This window comes from Kryptolebias marmoratus, linkage group LG11, assembly GCF_001649575.2.
Source record: "Kryptolebias marmoratus isolate JLee-2015 linkage group LG11, ASM164957v2, whole genome shotgun sequence".
In the NCBI taxonomy this organism is placed as follows: domain Eukaryota; kingdom Metazoa; phylum Chordata; class Actinopteri; order Cyprinodontiformes; family Rivulidae; genus Kryptolebias; species Kryptolebias marmoratus.
The window spans coordinates 25,019,443-25,041,586 of record NC_051440.1 but is presented as its reverse complement, the minus strand read 5'-3'; the positions used below and the strand labels follow the sequence as shown (position 1 = coordinate 25,041,586).

Below are 22,144 nucleotides of genomic sequence, written 5' to 3'. Positions count from 1 at the left end.
AGGTCGGCAGACACTGCACTTTATCATCGACTCTTCCTGTTAGACAGAAGCTTTATCCCTGAAGCTTTTGTTCAATCGCTGATCTGCGCTCTTACAAATTAGAAGCTTACATCACCCCTGCCCTTTGTCGTGGTACAAACCTACAACCGGACATCCAAACCCAGCTGCTCTTAGTGATGAAGTACAGGGCTAATGCATTTATCAAATGGACTGAAAGTGCATCCAAAAGCAATAAGATACCAGAGAGCAACCTCTGGTTTCAGCTAGAGTTCAGTAACCTAAAGAAATGGTGTTCAGACTGAACGTGAATCGATGAGAGAGGATTCTAACTTAGCTTTAGCCAATGGATGGTTGTTCTTTGTATGTTTGTGTAGGAAAGAAGTACCCACAAAAGTTTTGGCTTTTTTTTAAGACTTTCAAATCTTTCCTTTTTCTTTTTTTCCCACACTACCAAATGCACTAACCAAATATGAGACAATGGTCATATTCTTCCTTTCATCCATTTTCTTCATCTCATCTGTGGTTAGGTTGCAGAGGCAGCAGGTCCAGGATGGAAACCTAGTTAACCCTCTCACCAGTGGCACACTCTAGTTCCTCCTGGGGGATCCCTAGGTGTTCCCATGCCAGGCAAGATTCACAGATTCCTCCCAGGGAGATGTGCTCGGAAAACCTTCAAAGGGAGGTGCCCAGCTGGCATCCTAATCGGATGCTCGACCCACCTCATTTGACTTCTTTTGAGGAGGAGAAGAAGCAGTTCTACTCTGAGCTCCACCCTCCTGGATGACAGAGCTGCCCTCCGGAGGAAGCTCATTTTAGCCGCTTATTTTCAGTCATATTCATTAAAGTATATATATATTTCAATTATTAATTTTTAACTGCTTTGGAGAACACTACTAAAACTTGATTTTTGCTTTACACTCATGGAGCATTGCATGTGGATGGAGGAATGAACAATTAAATTTGTAAATCTGTTGGCTGTCATATACTTTAAATACCTTCTCTGTAATATATATATATTGTTATTCTTCAGCTAATAATATAAAATGTTGTATATTATGTGTTTTCTTGCAGAAGAATGTGAAAAGCAGAAAGCCACATTTTCCAGCCAAGTGGAAACAGGAAACGGGAAACAAAGTCTGCTGACATCATCAGAAGGTGAAAAGGGTGAGCATGGTCTGTTTACTTATACGAGTACGTATTTGGGTGCTGTATACATTAATCACATCTCTAGTTGCTTTTTATGTGTGTTCATAAAATATTCTATGCTTGGGATGACTGGTGATAAAAGAAAAGTCATTGGCACTAAATCAGTTCAGTAGGTCAACAGGACAGAACTCCATGCAAGAATTAATGGGCTGCTGTATGGTTCCGTTTAATTACAGAAAATCTTAAGTGATATTTTATCCAAACTGTTTGTTACCATGACATATAAAGAATAAAGACAAACACAGTCTTAACCTTGGCTTAAAAGAGTGCAACAAAACTGGGCTCTTGTACAAATGTGCTGGTTTCAGTCATCATTCTTTATCTAAAATGAGGATTCAACCAGTCAGATGCTTTTAGATCATTCCAAAATTATGTTTTAACGGGTTGCTTGTGCCTGGCACCAGCTCTTTCTAATTTTTGGCACAGTTATGAAGTGATTTATGCACAACCTCTAATGAAACAATGTTCTGCTTAGTAGACTGGATTTTGGGTTGTGAATAGTTACTCTACACTTTGGCTCTCTTTTTTGGGATGTACCTCTTTAAGACCATCAATTTGGTTTGGCAGCTGCTGACTGTGAACCCTGGAAGAAACTATCTGCAGAACAAAACCAAGTTTTCTCTAACAGTGGTGAAAACGCCATCATATAAAGTGATGCTGTGTTTGCTAATTAAGGGTGTCGCATGTCTCAACTTTAAGGTTAATTCAACAAACTAGTCTAACATTTAATGTTCCAACAGAAAATAAATAAAGGGTAAAAAGATGTGAAGGAGAAAAAGCAAGTTTCACCACACTAGACTGTTCTAATGGTGATCTTCAGTGGAATGTAGCAACAGTTTGTTGTTACATTTACCACCATTTTTTGTGTAGTTTTGTTTATTTGAAACCTAGACACAAAGTAGCTAAGATACCAACAATGAAGAGAGATTTTTAAAATGTTTGTACCTTGACTTATTGCTAAAAATCAGGCAGCGACCACTCATTAGGGTTTTTACTTACTATACCATTTATATTGGTATAAACTGTATTGTTTGATTTTTATGTCTAGCTAAAATAAAGCGTTGATCAAAAACTAAAACAAAATGTGTCGTTCCAAAATGTTGAGTTTCACATTGATCAGTGCTCAAGTTTATTGTTACATATGATGAATAATATCAGTTTTGATTTGTATTGTTCAGTGCCTTGAAAACAAATCTCTCCATAAACATATTTGTTTGCGGAGGCCATGATTGTGATTGCCTGCATGAGTGTACTTGCACACAAACATGACCAGTAGATTGTACAAGTTAGTCTTTGTGTTCACAGCTTGCCTAAGCAGACAGATTCTTCCCCCTGAGTAAATATGGTGAGCTGCTGATAACATTCATTTGTGCACAACAAGGACACATTCACACACCAAAGTATGCATGCAGTACGCTCTCAGTGGGGGCAGATCTGTAGTGGAATGATAACTTGTTTTGTGAAAACGACACATGCTGCTCAGAATGCTGCAACATCGGCTTTGTCCCCAGGATTTTGTAGCTCATTTCTGTTAGGCCCAGATGTGTTTTGAAATAAGTATTGATGCCTTTTTAAACTACATTTCTATCTACATTTCTGAGCCTCGAAGCACAAAGAGTTTTAATGACGCAGCTAATTTTTGATTTTTGATTTAAAATCCTCTTACAGAACATTGACTGTGTTTATTTACCCACAGATTCGGTTCCAGGGACTGTAAGTTTATTGTCTCGAGTGATGCGCATGGCGCAGCGGTACATTTTCAACCCTATGAGCCGACATTGTGCTGAAGAAAAGAGTCCACAAACACGGGCAGTACCTCACCAGCAGAGTCCTGGACGTTCGTTTCAGAGACGAACCTCAGCTTCGTTAACACAAGTTCAGGTAAAACATTTTCCTAAGGAGCAAACTATTAATGTTTTCATCTTGCAAGGGTTCAAACCCTACAAGAGCAGAGGTTTTTTATACTTGTATTTAAGGTTGCACAATATATTAAACATTTATCAATATTGCAATATTAGTGTGCACAATATCAACACTGAAATGTAATGTAGCTTCATGCAAAAATATAAACCTGGCAAAAGAAAGAGTATGCACCTACAAAAACAATGCATTTACTTAAAATAAACTTTAAATTAAGTTATTTTAAAGGCTCTTGTGTAAAATAAGGGTTTTTAAAATGGGATTAAACACCATTGGGGTGTAATATTTTTGTTTCCACAAAATTTGATTGACCTTTAGTGTTCTCTACAGATTTAACCCTTGTTTGTGTCCCAACATAACCAAAACAGAATGACCTTAAAGTTTGTGGGTTGCTGAAATGTGCATTTACAACATGAAAAAATTAAAACGAGTTCATATCCGATACATTAAACAAGAAAAGTGAACATTTAAATCAGAAAAGTGTTTGTTTAAAAGTAAACTCTCCTAAATTGTTTGTGGAGCTGACATTTGCTGTGATTGGAGCAGAAATCCTTCTCTGTCAAGGCGTATTTCTGCTTTTTTCTAGATTTATTCATCTTCTCTTTTTTTTTTTTATTCCAGGTGAGATCGAAGAGGCAGAGCCAGCAGAGAAGCAGTTCCCGCCAACCTGTAGATCAGGGGAGTGGTGGTGATGTCACTCCTGCTGCTGTGAAAGAGTCGGCTGGTTGTAGAAAAACTGAAAGGTGAGGACAGTGTAAACATCTCAAGCAAAACATGACATACCTGCAGTTAGTTGTGTCAAAGCTTTCTTTAAGGAGGTTTTTTTTTACGTTTGACTTTGGATTTAGAAGCTGCACAGGTGGCTCGTTGTCGTCATCTTCAATTTTCCCTTAAATCTGTGTGTATAAACCTAAGCTCGGGATGCTTGTATGGGCTCTGTCAGTGTATTTAAACACAGCGAACCTCTCTGAAGTTCATTAAATGTTCATCATTTCATCAAACATTTTCTATACATTTTATAGTCCTCTTTTTTGCAAATGTCGTATTTCATGTCAGCTTCTCTTTTCAGCGTCACATGAGCGCTCTGAGGAGTCGGATTGTGTTTCCCACAATATTTAATATTTTCCCTGCAGCTATTTGAGCTGTAAATCACCCATAGTATGTGATTTGGTTACAAATTAAATCTGAGATTAGGATCTTGTCCTTGGGGTTTTTGTTGGTCAGCAGGCTGCTGATCCCCTGTCCCTGTAGTGAGAGAATGGGACATTTTTATACCTAAACGTGCGTAATTGTATCAGCTTCATTCCATCAGGCTTTTCAAGTAAACCCTGTTTAATCTTTTAGGGAAGTTTTCTCTTGTGTGTCAGATTTTATTTCTTCAAAGTGCTTTTGCAAACAGGTCAGCCTGCACCTGTTTTAAATGATTAACTTTTGAAGTGTGACACATTTTTAAACATGCAAGTCCTAAAGTGCATGTTGTAGCTCATATTTGTTTACTTCCTGGGTGTATTTGCACTTTTCCCTGATCCTTTTCTACAGCACTACTCTGCCAGTGTTTCCCACCACACTCACCTCACAGACTGACACACAAATGTACATGACAAACTCATCAACATGCTGTCATTAGTGTCTTTAAAACCCAGTTCTGTCACATAATGATGGAGAGTTCTCCTGTTCCTGAAAGTCTGCATGATTAGTTTTTTTTGTGTGTGTGATAAAAAGCAGCTCATTTTCCAGCAGCATTTAGAATTTCACGAAACTGCTCTAATCCTCTCGTTGTAATGTTGTTTTTTCCTCCTGCAGGGACCCTGCTCTCTGCTAAAAACTGTCACTGTTGTGATAGTGGTTTTTGTGTTTGTGTGTGTACAATCCTCTGTGTATGTATGCACGCGTTTGTGCTCATGTTTCAAGCATACTTGTCATTCCTCACAGCTTTCCTCATTGTGACAAGTGGATCAGGTTATTTGAACCATGCAGTGGGTCACTAAGGGTCATCAGGGGTCACCAAAGGCATTATTGTACTTAGGTGGCAAATTAGTTGTAGAGGTTGGAGCTCCACGGTCTTCCATGCCTTTTAAAACTTTCTCTTCATAGAAACAAAAGTTTACAAAGAAAAAACTCTGGATTTATTATTCCATGCACTCCATTGTATGGAAGCATTTTACACTTCTGCTACTTTTAGGCATCTAAATTGCAGTGGGTAATTCTCAGAACCACTGAATCATCCCACATTGTTTGGAGTTTATACAAATTACACAAAGATTTAGCTCCTTTTACATCTTGGGAACCACAATTCAGTCCTACTGGAAAGGGGGGGGGGTTCTGTTCACATTAGAAAAGCCTTCATTCTTTGCCAAGGAGATGCATATCAGAGCAAATTAAAATGTAGTGCTTTGTTTTGGTTTTCAAGATAGCATCAGTGGTAACTTTGCTGTGCGTACATGGTCTGGAGTTATTTAGGAGAGAAACACTTTCAACATTTTTCAGTGCGATCTCAGATTTGTTAATCAGCATAAATAACTGGCTTTTAGCAGAATTCTAAATAAATAAGCTTATGTTGATTGCTTGTTTTTCTTTTTTTACTGTGAAAACCATTACAAGCCTACACTTTCACTGTATACCAGCACAAATATGTTGTGAAAAGTGTGTCGCATATTTCCCAGCCAAGGTGCTTCCTTTTATTGTAAACATTTCCCTGCGTTGCATCATTTAAACGTAGCTTCTGTGGGAACAGTCAGACTGAGCTCTGCCCTGTGGATCTCACTAAAAAGTTTTTATTGCTTCCAAGTTAAGAAGAAAAGGTTACTTTATTTTGTAACAAGACATCACATGTTACAGCGATTATCAAAGACAAACCCGAGGAGGGCTCGGATAGTGCACGTTAAAGTGTTTTGTTAACAGCGAACGGTTGCCTCATAGGAAATTACAACTGTAATAACATGTTCACCTAAACGACATTACATCATGAAGATTTGACAAATCTGACTTTTGTACTCAATGCGTAATAATCAGTTTGACTTTTTGTTTTTGTTACTCATCAGACATTTTGAATTTGGGAACAAAGCAAAAAGTAGGAATATAAAGAGGGAAAACCTTTTTTGTGGTGTTGGTCTATTAAAAAAAAACCCTCCTGTTCTCTGACATGTTTCAGCAGGGTTTAGCAGCTGATACTTTTTATATTCTACAGGTCAGGACCCCAAATCTGCCTTCAGATGGGCCTTGGGATGTTTGCCACACACATCATTTCAGTGTACTTTCCCAAAAGTACTTTGCACCCTGCATGATTTACATTTCATGTCATTTGTTTTACTCTTCAGCACTGAGGTACTGTCCAGGTGTTTCCTGTGGAGTACCCACACTCAAAGATGAAGAGTAAATAATAATAAGATGGAAATAAAACGGTGATAGAATCAGATAGTTGTGGGGAGAGACAAGTTTTTTTCCCTTTAGTTGTGTATTGATTGTAATTAAAAAGGTGTTTTTTATTTTACTCTAAAGTAAATGTATTTTGTATGTTTACAGTTTAGAAGCTTTTGTTCATGAAAAAGTTTTATGTATGTAATTATCTTGTGTAGTTACTGATTATGTCATTTGATGTATTAAGTACACTGTAATAAATGAACAAACCGCAGTCATTTAAACCTTTTAATAGCTCTTTGTGATTTTTGTTTCCAGATGTAAACAGACCTTTAAGAGATCAGGCACAGCACCTGTCGGTAAGGGGGCTCATCGTCGTAGCAACCGCAGCATCATTCATCATGTCCGAACCAAGTCCCACAGTCTTCTTGGAAAAGAAAAGGCCCCGCCGAACCAGACGCCTCAGTCCTCCTCGGTTCTTCTTTCCTCCACCCTCCCTCCATCTTCCTCCATCTCTTCTTCATGCCCTCAAACCTCCAGCACTTTTCAAAGTGAAGAGCAGAGTGAAACGGCCAACATGACTCTCATCAGGTAGGATCCGTCAATAATTTTACTTTTTTAAAACTTTAAATGGTAAATAGTCCTCTCCAGGTTCTTTAAAGATTTATACATTTATGTTGTTACACTCTTTATACAGCACTTTTTAATATTCTCACTCATGCACTGATAAGCACATTGGTGGGCCGGGGGACAAAGGACACTGTGGCACGCTGTAGGGGCTGGAGATTGAACCCCTTACCCTCTGACTAGAGGATGGCTTAGCCGCTCAATGGGAAGAGTAACTGCAACATATTTGTCTTTTATGGTTTTTGTTGCAGTTTAAAACTGACTATCAACTAAACAAGTTCCTTTATTACTTATCAAAACAACCAGAGCATTAATTAATTAAATAATATTAAGTTTCGTAAGTGAAAACTGTACTACACAGCCTGAGGACACAAATTAGCAGTTGCATAAATTACACTGTAATTAAATCTACTCCCAGTGGGACTAAATTATTTATCCTGAGCACATCCAGTGGAGGAAGTTTGGAGAACCCAAGCGGTCATTAATGAGATCAGACCTGTCAAATAAAACCTTTTTTACTGACGGATGACGGATGTAGTAGAAAGCTGTGATCAAAGTTAAAGTCTGTGTGGTGCGCAGAGAAAACCACATCAAATACTCCCATCAAGTTTCACACAATCAAATAAGCAGCTTGTAATCCTCCATTAGTCTGATTTGAGGCTGTAGTTAAAGGAAGTGTGCTTATTTTACTGACATTTATGCTCCACATCACAAATCTGGTTTCCTCCCCGTCTGCGTTAAACGGTAACATTACAGCGGAAGTAATGGAGGAGGTACACCTTGAAAAGGGTTTTGGTGATAAATCATCTGTAGTACTAATATAAATTCACAAGACTCAACTTATTCTGATCATTTTATGTAAATGAGTCCAAGTCCAAGCTGCAATGTTTTAAGTTGCTTTATCAAACGATACAAGAAGAACTTACATGTACCTCAACATGAATTTTGAAGAATGTAAACTTGTAAGATTGTACAGTATTAAATGTTTTTACTCTGAGTGTGTTAGTTATAGTGACGGATTAGGTTACCAGCCAAATCAGTGTTTTCCATTTAATGTGTCAGTCCTTTTTCAAGTTTGTTTTATTGATTGATTTGTTTTTTAGGCAGTGTAAAGTAGTAACTTTTAGACAGTAGTATTTGTTGTGTGTTCCTAATATTTAGACTTATTAATATTGTTTTAAGCACCAAATAAAATAAAATAAAATAAATGTTCTCCAGTTTTTGACTCAGACAATTCAGAATTCCCAGTAATGATTATAATATAGTGATTTGAATGTTTTTCTGTTAACACTGGTGGGAGATGGGTCAAACTTGTGTGTTATGGTCTTTTTTTAATGCAATGTGTGTGTGTGAGTGTGTGAGACAGACTGACAAACAGTGACAGGGCCTCGTGTTGTGTTTTCCATAGTAAATGACTACAGAGCAGGGTGGGGACACCACAGCACAGAAATAAACTCAGAGTTTCCTGTTTAGTAGGTTACACACCTTGTGAACATTCTGTCCTTTTCCAAGAATCTTAGCAGAAGTAAATGCGCTACGACAGCTGACAGCTTTAAAGTCTGGAGGTGTATGTTTTCCTACTACAAGTTTCTGATAATACGCCTATTTTTAATCAAAACTAGTCATGTGTGATTGTTTACTCTGCGTGTGGAAGTAAAATAACCAGATGTGTCTATCTGTTCTGTCTTTTGACATAACGTAGGTGGTCAAATCAGAGGATGTTTTGTTTACCTCATCAGTTTATTCATTCATCCATTCACAGATTTGCTTGATGTTTGGTTGGACAGACAGCTGTAAATATTAGCATGCTACTTTGCTAAACTAAGATGATGAACGCAGAAACTATTATGATACCTTTTTGTTAAAGGACCATTTTAAAACTGTTGATATTTTCAGATTGTGTCTCCATGATTTAAGAGTTTTCTCTTCTTTTGCTGTAATTAAGGACATTGACTCATCAAGAACTAAAACAGTTTTTCTGTGTAAACTCCTGTATTATCATAAACTAAGATGTCTGTAACTCTGCACAGAATCTATTTTAATTTATTCTGCTCGACTATTTTAAAACCAGCATGAAAGTTTATTAGCTCTAAAGTTTTGGTGTTTTCCTGCTACAACAGGATGTTATAATCCTTTAATTGTACCTTTTAAAAGATGATGCTTTTACAGCAGAAAATGTTAACATAACTACTTGGCAGATGCCTAAACTATTTCTGAATGAGTCAAAAACTTCCTTGTCTATCTGTCCTCTTTTCTTTAAGACAAACATGTCCAAAATGAGCAAGTTGACAGCGTGGTGATTGACAGACTGGCAGGCGGGAATCATGTTTATGAGAAGCACGAAACTTTTCAAGACTGACAAAGAGCCAAGTAACTAGTTCAACCAGTCTCCTGACTTTCACACATGAACACCCTGTTCTGTGCTTTAAACACACATTTTATATTGCATGCATTTTCTTTAGGGTTTTTTTTAATGTTGCAGTAGACCTACAGTCTTTGGCATCTTTGCACAGAAACTGGGTGTATAAGTCAGCAAAATTTAACTGACTTGAATGACTACGAAGTCCATGAAGGATTTATTTTAATCCTTTCTGTATTACAATATAGACATTGATTTATTTGAGCTTTGAGCTAATTAAACAAGAGAAACTGCATTTGCTGGGAACATGCCGTGTACATGCTGAAGCTGAAACAGCTATTAAAGCTAAAAGAAGCAGAATGCTAGCTAAAAGTTAAATGTAGCACAAGAAGACAAAAATAAAGCATGATTCCGGTTTTTATTAGAACAATGTTTTTGCAGGAGTTGAAGAGATCTCGGTGTATTTGCACGGAGAAATGTTTCGTCAATAAAGTTAAAAAGGTTAAAGTGTAAATATTACAAAAAACAAAAGTCATATCACCAATCTCCTGAATGAATTGATGTATGAATGGGTAAAGAAGCAGGAAATATGCAGAAATAGATGAAATAAAAGTACAGAAAAGTAAAACCTGGGCAAATAACTGTGTGAATGCTGAATCAGCGTTATGTAAGAGGTGCTGAGTTTGCTTAGATTTCAGAGTACTGAGATAGTACAGTGTATGTGTGTATATATATTGGGGCAGTGCGTTGTAAAATAGTTGGATAATGGCTGTAATTATGTTATATCCAGAATGAGGATTTGTCTAAGCCAGTAGTGGTCCTCATGTTTGAGGACAATATGTGCAGACATTTACCCAGTTAAAGCCGCGGTTTTGTCCTGCATCACAGCAGCAGAGCATATGTGTCTCTGCAGCCTGCCAGAAGGGTACGCATTAAAAAAAAAAAAAGTGATTTGGGTCTGTGCATCCAGTTTGTGTGTGTTTGTGTGGGCTAAGGCTTGTCATCTGATCCTCCTGTGTTGATGAGTCGTTTGCTCAGCAGTGTGGGAGCCAACAATTGCATCCCGTACTCATCTCTGATCTCCGCCTACTGGGGAAATCTGTCTGTGTGCGCATGTTTTACGAACATGTGCTTACTTTTAACATATGCTTTTGAGTTGTGTGCGCCGTGCTGCATTACATGAAGCATAAAGAGAAATCCAGATCTTTATATTTGTGCACAAACGCTGTATCCACAAATACACTCCCCGCCCCATGACACTGCTAGAATTGCATGGATGCAGGTGTAATGGTGTTGTGTAACAGGGTTGTGACGATGCAGGATGGATGAGTGATCAAACACACAACTCACTGTATTTACAACAAAGGCAGAGTGGAAGTGTTTGAGTGTTAAAACAATAAAGATACTAATACTGACCACTACATACAAATTAAACACAGATTTAATACTGTGAAATATACATGGATGATAAAAAGTATTCAATTTACACTTCATATTATGTGTGAGAAAAGTCTAAATTGCTTAGAAACATGTAACATAAACATTATTTATTATTTTCAGTGACTCTTACCATTCGTTGCATTGTTTAAAAAAAAATTCAAGGCATCTTTTTAAATAACTCTTAACAATTAAAAGTGGGAGGAGTTATTTAATATTTATTTAGTGCAGTTTTTGTTCCCCCATTTTTTGACTTAAAAACATGCTATGAATCCCAGTAGTAGAAAAAAGGCAAATAGAACCGATGAACTAATTCTACCTTTTTATAGTTACAAAATAAAAAAATAATCATTACACACTAAACTTTGAGTTGAGTCCAATTCAGCATCTCAGCTGTAGCCACTGGCTCGCTCGTCAGACAACATACAGCTGTGGGGACGTAAAAGGAGGTTAGAAAGTTAGTTTGTAAGTTTTGTTCAGTTAAAATGGTGCCACGTCTTTTTTTTGTTTAGAAATCCGACAGAACAGAGTAAAAAATAAATAAACCTGAGTGATATCACACTAATTAAGAGCAGAAGATATCACATATTTCATGAAGTGGGAAAAGGATTTGAATTCAGGTCTCCTGCATGACAGTTTTCAGTAATATCCATCATAACTTATACCAGTTGTCTACCTGTGCTCTCATATTTTATAATTTTATAACATAACCAGGTGTGCTTTTATGCATCTAAGTGTGTGCTGAGTATAAACCGTGTGTATGCCAACGGTGCTGAGGCTGCGAATAAATCAGTCCGCCAGGAGTTCAGTAAACTTTTACTCTAAGTCTCCACATCCACAAGGTCTACCTGCTGTTTAAGGACATGTTGGTGCTGTTTTAATGGCAACGAGATCACACTAAATAATGTCAAATATATTGATTTACTTTTGTTTACAGCGTTTGGCATAAACGTAAGGGGTGACTGAAAACAGTTTTTTTTTTTCCCTCACGGCGTCACCACTTTTACAGTTACAAGTTTGAGTCAGTCCAAGTCTTTAAAACTGGAGTTTATCCAGAAAGCTTGAAGTCATCACTGACTGCCAAACAAATAAGGTGAACACAGAGGCTGCTTTAGGCTCTCAGTTTACAAAACAACACACTGTTTGCTAATAATAGGTTGTAATTTATTATTTTGTATGATTTTTAACAAAATCTGTGCTTTAACATTGATGTTATTTAATATTTAACAGAAGAGATGTGTGTGAAGTTGCAGGCAGCACCTTCTGTTCCAACTAAACTAATTGATCTTAACTTTCTGGTTTCCTTAATTAAAAACAGGTAAACTGTAACGTCACATCTACCTGTTGTGAAATATGATGGCTGTAATTTATGATGACAATTAGACTGCATTGCACAAGTTTGTTTGTTTTTTAACCTTTCAGCAGTTTAGTAAATGTGCAGGCATGTCCTCCACTAGATGATTACTACTCTCTTGTCACACAACACCAGTTTGCTCTCAAACATTGATGAGCTCACTCCTGATTCCCAGCGATTCCCAGCTGCTGTTTGGTGTTTGTTTCAGGCTTGAGGTACGGCAGGTTCTGCCCATGTGAAGAACGACGTCCTGTGAGTCACACACGCGAGTGAAAAGTAAAAAGAGCCTCAGTGATATCCCACTCCTTGGTATTCGCTGGATAAAAGATTTCGCCTCCAGCCTTTCAGGCACACAGCCACTTCCCGACAGAAACGTTACAAACTGAAGGTGTTTGACAAAAACACAACAGCAGTCATTTAATTATTGTCCCTAATTTACTTCATGATTTCTGCCTATTAATTAGCTGATGTTTTTGAGTCAATGGCAAACATCTGCTTTTGGAAAACCAAGCTGTAATGTTCCAGTTTTGTTGGCAAATTTCAACTTTTTTCAAAAAGAATCGTCATGGATATTTTTCAGAGTTTGACTTTGACATAAATAGAAGCTTATGTTTTTTGGATCTTCATGGAGAACTCTATTATCTCTCACTGCTGTAATTCTTAAAATAAATAACTCTGTTAAAACCCCTTAGGTCAACATGATGAAGGAACCTGGTATGTGACTGCCTTTTTCTCTCTCGGCAGCCATATTGTTTTTGGTAAACGTGGTAAAAAGGATCATATTCAACAAGCTGAAGGTGTTCTATGTGTATTTTCTGTTGTTCCAAAATATTTTACAGGCTTTACAAAATCCAAAATTAGTGTCTTCTTTTTCTAAAGAGAATATATCAGTAACTTGTTACCACGAGTCTGTAGATCTAACATTTCTTATGATGTGAAAATCATTCAGCAGAACCATGAAATTTATAAATTTGACCATTAACTTCATGTGAGATTGTACTTTACTAAAAAATACATCTGCTTTTTATATATTTTCTTTCTAATCTTTCAGCATATTCCTGTTAATTACCACTAAGCCCCTAATTTATTGTAGAAGTCATTATTTCTACTTAAATCCTGTAGAAATTCTTAACTTTAGGGATTCAGTTTTTACTGAAAGGGGTTCATTTCCAGGCAGCAGTACAGAAAGCTGTCAGTGAGGGATTTTTTTACTCACACCTTACTATTTATATAACTTGTACAAAAGCAGGCAGATAAAACTGTAAAAGCTGGTGAACCATGAATGAACCACACCCAGTGGGTTTATCCCTCATGCCTGCACTAAAAGGAAAAAAAAAGATGAATAGATCATAAATTTCTCTGTGAGGGAAACTTGTAATTTTTCTTCAGGAGACACAAAGAATCTGTCAGTCCTCCAAGAAAAATGGAAAAGGCTCAGCTTTTGAGTTGCTGCCCAGAAACGTGTCGTAGGTTGTTGCCTTATCTTCAGCCTTGATGGGAAGGTTTGGTCTGAACAGAAAAGGTCAAAGTTAGTGACCGTCATGCTAACACCTTTAACATAAAAACTGTAAAAGTAAAACAAGGAAACAAATACTTGTTTATTTTTTATAGTCAGATTTCTTGTGTTTGGAGTTTTTCATTCCTTTGGCACCTTGTCAGTTCTTGAAACCAAAACATTTAACCGTTTCTTCTACTTTTTAACTTTTGAATCCTCATTCTTAGATTTAATCCAGTTTGAGATGCTAAGATGGTTTATTTTATTTTAAGTGTATTTTAAACAGGCTGGTCAATATTTTAGCCGATATTTATAAGTTATAATTACTTTTGCTCAGTCACTGTTTCATTATAGATTTATTTATTCTTTTTATTGAAATTTATCTTTGATAAAATAACTTGAAAACAATCATGATCATCGTAAGACTGGAAAAATACATTAGCCTCCGTGTTTTTTATCATTCTGACCTGTGATTTAACAGTTAATCCTTTAAGTGACCCGAGTTAATTATGGCACTTCAATCAGCCCAACATCAATGAGGGAGAAAAAACAGTTTTAATATATTTGGTTTAATAACAGAAAAGAAACAAGAGTTCAGAGGTTTTTTCATTAACTTTTGTTCCCACATATATAATAGGAAGGTTTCAGCCTCTATCTTGCACTTTAGCAAAAAAAAAGGTGAGATAAAAGTTTGTGTTTGGGAGATATTGTTACTGATATCATCTCAATTTATGCTCTCTCTGATCTACACTTCTCTTGTTTTAGATATACTGTCATGGTAGAGTTCTTTAGTAACTTCCCTCTACTTCCTTCCCTCATATTAGATGGTATCTTACTGTGAACACCTGCTGAGGACAGGATGGGGGAGACGGGGCTGTAAAGGTTGGTGGTGTATGACCGAATCTTTTGTCTCCCTTTCTGAAAGGCAGAACTTGTCACCGAGTTGTCAGAAGGACATTTGTTGGCAAAAATCAGTCGAGGAAGGGACGTACCGAGAACACCTCAAAGATGTAGCTTCAGTAAATTCTGTCGTTCAGTTTCATCAAAGAAAAGGTGGATATTTACGCTGGAACCCCCCCCCCAGTATAACTGTGCTAACCTTATCTTCCATTTCCTTCCTCCTGTCACCTTTTGTTTGAGTTCAGCCCTCACCTTCATCCATTGTCTCCTCCTCACACGTAACGTACCGTACGTTTTGACTTCAGCTTGGCTGGAGTTTAACTAAACTAAATTTCTCGTGTTTGTCTTTAGTTTATGAAAATATCTGTGGTACATTATTATATATTAAACTATTCAGGGATACACAAAATTGAGTGTTTTTTTTTTTTTTTTGGATAGTGACTTTTAGCTGATTCCAATAAAGATGCGTTCATCAAAACTTTTCTGTATTAAAACTGAGATATTTTTCCTCTTATGTAGAAATAAGAGCTTCTCTGCACTAACATAATTATGTGTGTTGCTGAAACATCCCACAACTGCAGGCATAATGGCGTCATTCACTCATTCATTCAAACGCAGCAATGTGACGGAAACTAAAGATTGTAGCTTTAAAAACGGTAATATTGAAGGGATAGTTTGTTAAACAGTTATCAGTAGTTTGCACCTTATTAACAGTGTCATCACTCAAAGAGAATGGAGTATTTAGAAGTCCTATTATGTTTGTTTTTTTTAGGTTTATGAAACACGTTTTGCTTAAAAATGTCCTTCTGCTGGGAAAGAACACTATATTAGCTAAATATACTCTTCACTTTGGATGATGTCATTTGCTTAGTTTGTCACTGTTTTCTCAACCAAACACGTTCATGTTCCTGCACAAATGTCGGTGTACCAAGGCTGCTGAACGTCTCAGTCAACCTGATCAGTGATGATAAACATTAAACCTTTGGACTGCAGAGATGCACTGATCAGGCCGCGGTTAACTCCGTTTAACTCCGTTTGTTTTAGACTTCTTCAGATTCAACTTACTCTGCATTCTTAACTTTTATTCTATAAAAATACTTTGAATCTGCCGTTCAATCAGCCACTAAAAGAACTGAACAGTCCTAATTTAACATTCACATATACTGCATGTAAACACCGGCTGAGATGAATGTCCCTGTGCTTGGAGACCTGTAAAGGTGTCTCTGGTGTCTCCGAGTCACAGCAAAGAAAATAGTTTTACTGATGCAGCACGTTATAATAGCCTGTGTGTCTCCAGTTTCCTTCATTACCTTACAGTAACTGGATATAAATTATTTAAATTAAGTGTGGAGTGGTTTTATTGTTCAGTATTTACCTTTTTTCTGTGTAAGACCCATACTCTGTAGTTATGTTTATAGGTGATATAAAGACTTGTTTTCTGCTTGTTTTTGTAACTGCATTTGATAAAACTCCTTCTGTCACACAGCCTCTAAGAAACAGAAGCAACCTGAGCTCAGGCACTAAACTGATGTTACCTGGATAACACTTTCTCATTCCTCTGCCCCCCTCAACACAAGACCCACAAGTGTGTGTGTGTGTGTGTGTGTGTGAGAAGCACAGTCTCACCTGACTATTAACTCTCTCTCTGCCGTTGTGTGGTCCCAACTTGACACCCACTCTAAATGTTTTAACGGTTTCATTGTGGCCTTGCCTTGTTCCTTGGGATCTTTCAACTCAACTTAAACTCTCAACACTATGTCCTCTTCTTTGTAAGTTTTAGACAGACGCGAAAGGTAGACGCTGAGAAAGTCTGAGTTCTCATTTGTTCAGAATAAAAACTGCTGAACTGATTTTCGTAGATTTCTTGTTTCCTGAGGTGTTGATCAGTAATTTATTTGTGACCTATTCCAACAGGTTTGTTTTTTCCAAAACAAAAGGACCCCAACAAAATTCCCAAACCAAAAAGTTGTTTTTGTCTTGTGTGTATGTAGTTTGTTAAAATCTTGGAGTAATTTAGCCTTTTTTATTCTCATACAACATCCTTAAAGTGTGAACAGAAATGGGTTAGAATCTGAACGTATTTTCTTTTCCTGATTATTATTTTTCCCAGGGAGTTGTCATCCAGACATCAGACCAGCGTCGCCTTGAGGAATGCCCGAGAGTCGAAGCTTATCTGACGTGAAGAAGGAAGAAACATGAAGGTGGTGGAACTGATTTTATAAATTTTATTAACCTGCACATCATGAGTTTGAAATTTGAAGTTCTTCTGAACTTTTTACTGTATTTTTGTTTTTAAACGCAAATGAGCATGCGTGAAATCCACATTTATTTTATTCCTAATTTTCTGTAAGCTGTTTAATGTTGTTTTTTTAATATAGTTGACAAATAAAAGATTGATATTGAATTTCTAAGGTATATGGTGTTTATTAAGGAGTGTCTGGTGCTTTTTCATTAGGATGCTCTTACAGTGAGTGAGATGTCTGTGTGTTTTTGTACAAATCTTCAAACATGGTATGAATTCAGTTTATTTTTATTCCTCAGCTAAAACTAAGAATAAACATGACACAAGGTTTTTGTTTTTTTTTTAAATCTAAATAATAATGTGCAAATGAAAATAGGGAAGGCTTCAAATATCCCATCATCTCCAGTTCATAAAATCATCAACAGCTCTGAAGAATCTGTAGAAACCTCTGAGGTCAAAGGTCAAGGCTGGTTCTGGTTCTGCTCAGGAACACTGTCTGTAAACACAGTTCACCGCGCCGTCCACAAATGCTGCTTAAAGCTCTATCAGGCAAAGAAGAAGCCAGATGTGAACAGATGTCTCCTCTGGACCAAAGAGGAGAACTGTTCTGAGGTCAGCCTGCTTCTCTGATGGTATGGGGGTGCATTAGTGCCTCTGGAAAGGATCTGCTCCCATCCAGGACTGTTGAACAGACAGAACGGGACAACCTCAGGTCCAGATGTTTACAGACAGAATGGGACAACCTCAGGTCCAGATGTTTACAGACAGAATGGGACAACCTCAGGTCCAGATGTTTACAGACTGATGGGAGAGGGAAATATCTGGAGCTGTCCCAACTTTGAGGTGATTCTGCCATCAAATTAAAAGATAACCTTTTATTTTTTAATGATACAGTTTCTTAGTTTTAACTTTAATATCAGTTTATAATGTTTGCAAATGATTGCATTCTGTTTTTATTTACACGGCAATCTAACATTTTCAGAGCTGAGGTTGTACATGGATGAAGCTTATTGGTTAAATAATCAGAGAATGTTGAATTGTCTTTTTTTCCTTTTCCCGGTTGTATTTTCTTCCTTTGCGGTGTGAAACTGTCCAGTAGTGATCTATTAAAAGCTGAGGAATGTACAGATTGGACTCCCTGACCTCGTAATGGTTTGACCCAGTAGTTCAGGGTCAAAGACGACCTGGACAGAACCGCGGGGGCGGACGCTGGCTGGCGTACCTCTGCTCATTCCAGATGCAAAGTTTCAGTACGTCATTGTGTAATCGGCACTCAGGGTGTTTTGGAAAAACTTTAAGCCCCTCTGCAGACATTTAAATTTATCACCGGGGCCATTTTGTTACTAAATTTACAGGAAAGTGAGGTTGATGTGAAACAAACGGTTGAGGCTTCGGTTAAACATTAACAGTTAAGCTTCACTCACATTTCCTTGTAGATAAAAATGTGATTCTGAAAAACTCTAGATTTATTTTTAACTTTAGGAGTTCTAGCATAATAAAAGCACACCAAAAACTCACGTTTGTAGTATTTATTTAGGCATCATGATCATTACCTTTCCTATATTCTGACTGTTATATGTTCCTTTCCTGGAGTATCTGTTGGCAGAGGGAATTCCTGCCTTTGGGAAGTTTCGCATGAAGGAGCCAGGCAGAAAATTGTTGTTTGGGATATCCAGAGATGAAAGATTAAAGGCAGGTAACGTGTTATTACTGCCTCCTTCATGGAGGAAGAGGTTGTGCATTGTTCCACTTTTTATCTCTTTTATCGAACGAACTTGAGGTTTTAAAACTTATGAAACGAGTTAGAGAGTGAATTCTTTACAAAAATACTTTTAACTGAAGAGCCTGGAAGAACTGGGAGGCACAAATGACCCTTTTCTCCTTCACCCGGTCTTCATATGTGTGTGAAATGTTTAAGAGTAAAACTAAAAATGCAGGTGAGGGGATGCCAAAGCTTTATGAATACAACTAATTATATTTATTTTTAAATTTTAGGTCTTTACCGCCTTGTTAATCCCTTTTTTCCTGGATCCCTTAGTTTCACTTGATGCAACCTGCTAAAATTAGTGTAAAGTTTTGAATTTGTATTCAAGTTAATTAATTTCTGTGGCTGATTATTGTCACTGGATTTAAATGGTCACCAAAACACGATTTAAAACCAGCTTTCTAACAGCAGAGTTTCCAAACTGCAGTCAGCGGGGTGAATAATAACGTGAGAATGAAAAATAAAAAATTCCGCTATTATAATGGTTATACAACTGTCTTAAATGTGTCATAAATGTAGTTTTATTTACTCTTAACTGATTTATGCAAAAATATAAATTTTGCATAAAAAGGAACTGAACCAAAACAAATATGCAAAGAATTTAGCAAAGGTTTAAAATGCTTAGCTGAACAAGAACTGGAGGTTAATGATTTCCTCTTGTTCCCCGTCGAGCTAATCTACAATCATTCCTTCGTTCCAGAAAAAAGTAGGGGAGATTCTTCCAGAACCTGATTTCTAATCTCCAGAACTCCACGCTGATATTTATTAGTAAAAAGGTTATTGATGATTTTACTCAGTTATACTTATCTCCTGCTGCCAAAGGTGAAAGGTCAGGTTTTTGCTTGAGTTTCTGTGTTTGCCTGTAGTGTAGTGAACCAGTAAAGATATTTTATTGAAGCTCTCAGAAAGTAATCCCTGGATGAAGATCTGCAACTAATTCACTTTTGGAGTCAACCCAATTCAAGATGGCTGCCACAGCTAAGCAACCTCAGCATCACAAAAATGGCTATAACTCAGTCAGTTTGACAGATACTGAGGTAAACCTTGTTGTGTTAATGGCTGAGTATTATTATCTCTTAGCAAAATATCTCATAAACCACAGGACAGATTTTAGAAATCAGGAAGTCATCACTGGATGTACATCTACAAGTGATTAACTTTGGGAATTACCCTAATATTTGGTGGCCACCACAGCTAATCGACATTGATCTGCACAAAAACTACTAGAAATCAGTTAGTTTTATAGATAATTAGCTAAATTTGGTGTGGTAGTAGTTGAGGATCATTCTCAACACGTCTCGTGTGATAGACACAAAGTTGCTGTGCTGATGAACAGCTGACTCTTAGCTTGTTTAAAAGCATAAAACAACATTAAATAATAAAAAAATAAGAACAAAAATCTCAGCATGAATTATGACGCTATGTTTCCAAGGACTGAGTTACAGCTCAGGTTTTGGGCTCTGCACTGTTTCCATCTGTGATAACTTTAGCATAAAGAAAAGGAAAGTTAAAATGTGTTAAACACACACACACACACACACACTGTTTGGGTGAACTGTATTAGGAAGTGGCAGACAGGAAGGGAAAATACGACATCTGTTTCCCTGTATTCATCTGTTGGTTGTAATAACGGTGAGGTTTTCACCAGCGTGAACATCCTGCCTCCTGCTTTGTGTTTCGTCTCAGACACGAAGCAGACTTCTGGACAGATGTGCGTCTCCGTCCTCCATCGACTATCATCTGTCCTGTGCGTCGTTTTGCAGCAGACTTCCACCCTGTAGTGACCTTCAATGTCTGTTCGGTTCAGTGCAAACAACTCGATGTATGCCTGATATTAATGAGTCTGCAAAAATAAAGAAATAGTTTAGCAGTTTGAATTTTGCTTTATGTTCCTTCTTACTGAAAGTTACACCCTCTCGTGTCTGTAGGGTAAATATAAAACCACAGCTGTTCTCCTAGTTTGTTCAGATTTGCATCAACTCCCAAAATAACCAGCCTGCTTCTGTTGGAAGGAGACACATTTACATGTCTCTGCACCAAACCTACGCTGAAAAGCAGTTTGTATTTTCATAAACCGGCATCTGAAAAGCTAAAACTCTCAGGTTAATAAAACTTCAATTCTTTTAGATGTGTCACATAAATACCACGGTCTTCAAGGCCCAGAGTTTTATATGATCTCCTGTGTGAGACATTTAAAGTCAGAGGAGTTATTCCTGTTTCCTGGAAACTTCCTCCCATTTAATTTGAACGATGTGATGAGCCCAAACTTTCTACAAAGGGGTTAAAAATACAAGGTTAATTTAGTTAGTTACTGCATTACAATTGATGCAGATGTTCTATTATGTCTGCATGATAATAAAACTTGAATCTTATATCTCCTTACTCTTGATTACATACTACTCCACTTACTCTAAGAAACTAAATGGCTGTTGCTGAAAGATGTGACTGTTTCAGAGGATAACAGGTCCTGGTGAAGATGATTAATGTGTTGCTGGCAATCAGCTCTGATAAACATCCACCTGTGGAAATTTACTTTAATTTCACGGACATTTACACATTTTCACAGTCCTGCCTTCATTCATCTCTCTTCCTTTTCCTTCTGGGATCATGGGGAGAATTTGTCACTGGTATTTTTTTTCCCAGAATGCATCTTTGTTTTCTCCACGCACAGCAACAGAGAGATGGTTCTGATAAAAGTAATCTTGTAGTACTGATTGAAAGAAAACGTTGAGGGGAATGAGAAACGTGAGGTCAAGGTAGCTGTGTGTGTGTGTGTGTGTGTGTGTGTGTGTGTGTTGACTCCTGGCTGCTGTTTAACCCAGAGTTTATATTTGTGTTGGATGGAGAATAGTTCCCATACTCTGACCCATACATCACATTTCTCTCAAATCAAAACCAAATAAATAACAGTTTTAATGGAGTAATTCTTATTTGAACGTAAACCAGTGGTGTATCATAAATAAATGTTGCTTGTTTGTTTTTTAAGTTTATTTTGATATGATATTAGGTTATTTGACATCTGAAACTGCAGATCTATTTTAAAATCCTCTGGAAACCAACTGCACAGTTTAGGGTCTCTTTTATTTGGTTTTGTTTGTTTCACCTTTTTGTTTGTATTCTGAATTAACTCTGATTGGCTCTATAGATGGTTAATAAGTGGAGTTTTGTTACCTTTTTGCTTTTTATTGCCACAGACTCAGCTGGAGGTTGTTTCCAATCCTTCCACCTCAAGGCAGATGTCTGTAGTGCATCTTAAACATCCAATACTGAACATTTGCGTCATCATAGACATCAGAGAATATGACCTTTTTTAAAAAGCTGTATACCTGTTTTTTGTTTCTTTCTGATTACGATGGGTTTTGTTCCACTCTGTTGGAGGTAGGTAGGTAGGTAGGTACATTTATTTATATAGCACTTTTCAGCACGAGGCGACTCAAAGTGCTTTACAACACAAGAACAAAATTACAGACAGAGTTACAGAA

General features: G+C 37.2%; 1 protein-coding gene across 2 annotated transcripts in view; it reads left to right on the top strand.

Moving 5' to 3' along the window:
- si:ch211-266k8.4 overlaps nt 1-17,060 on the top strand; it is a 46,760-nt gene extending 29,700 nt beyond the window's left edge. The window contains exons 11-16 of one of the 2 annotated variants that reach the window (XM_037978473.1): nt 1,072-1,164; nt 2,903-3,087; nt 3,748-3,869; nt 6,802-7,074; nt 14,580-14,637; nt 16,766-17,060. In XM_037978473.1, the coding sequence (XP_037834401.1) occupies nt 1,072-1,164; nt 2,903-3,087; nt 3,748-3,869; nt 6,802-7,074; nt 14,580-14,607 (701 nt within the window). In that variant the 3' untranslated portion in view covers nt 14,608-14,637; nt 16,766-17,060. The remainder of the gene's footprint in view (nt 1-1,071; nt 1,165-2,902; nt 3,088-3,747; nt 3,870-6,801; nt 7,075-14,579; nt 14,638-16,765) is intronic. The other variant, XM_017428873.3, reaches the window with a different exon arrangement.
- The last annotated feature ends 5,084 nt before the right edge of the window (nt 17,061-22,144 follow it).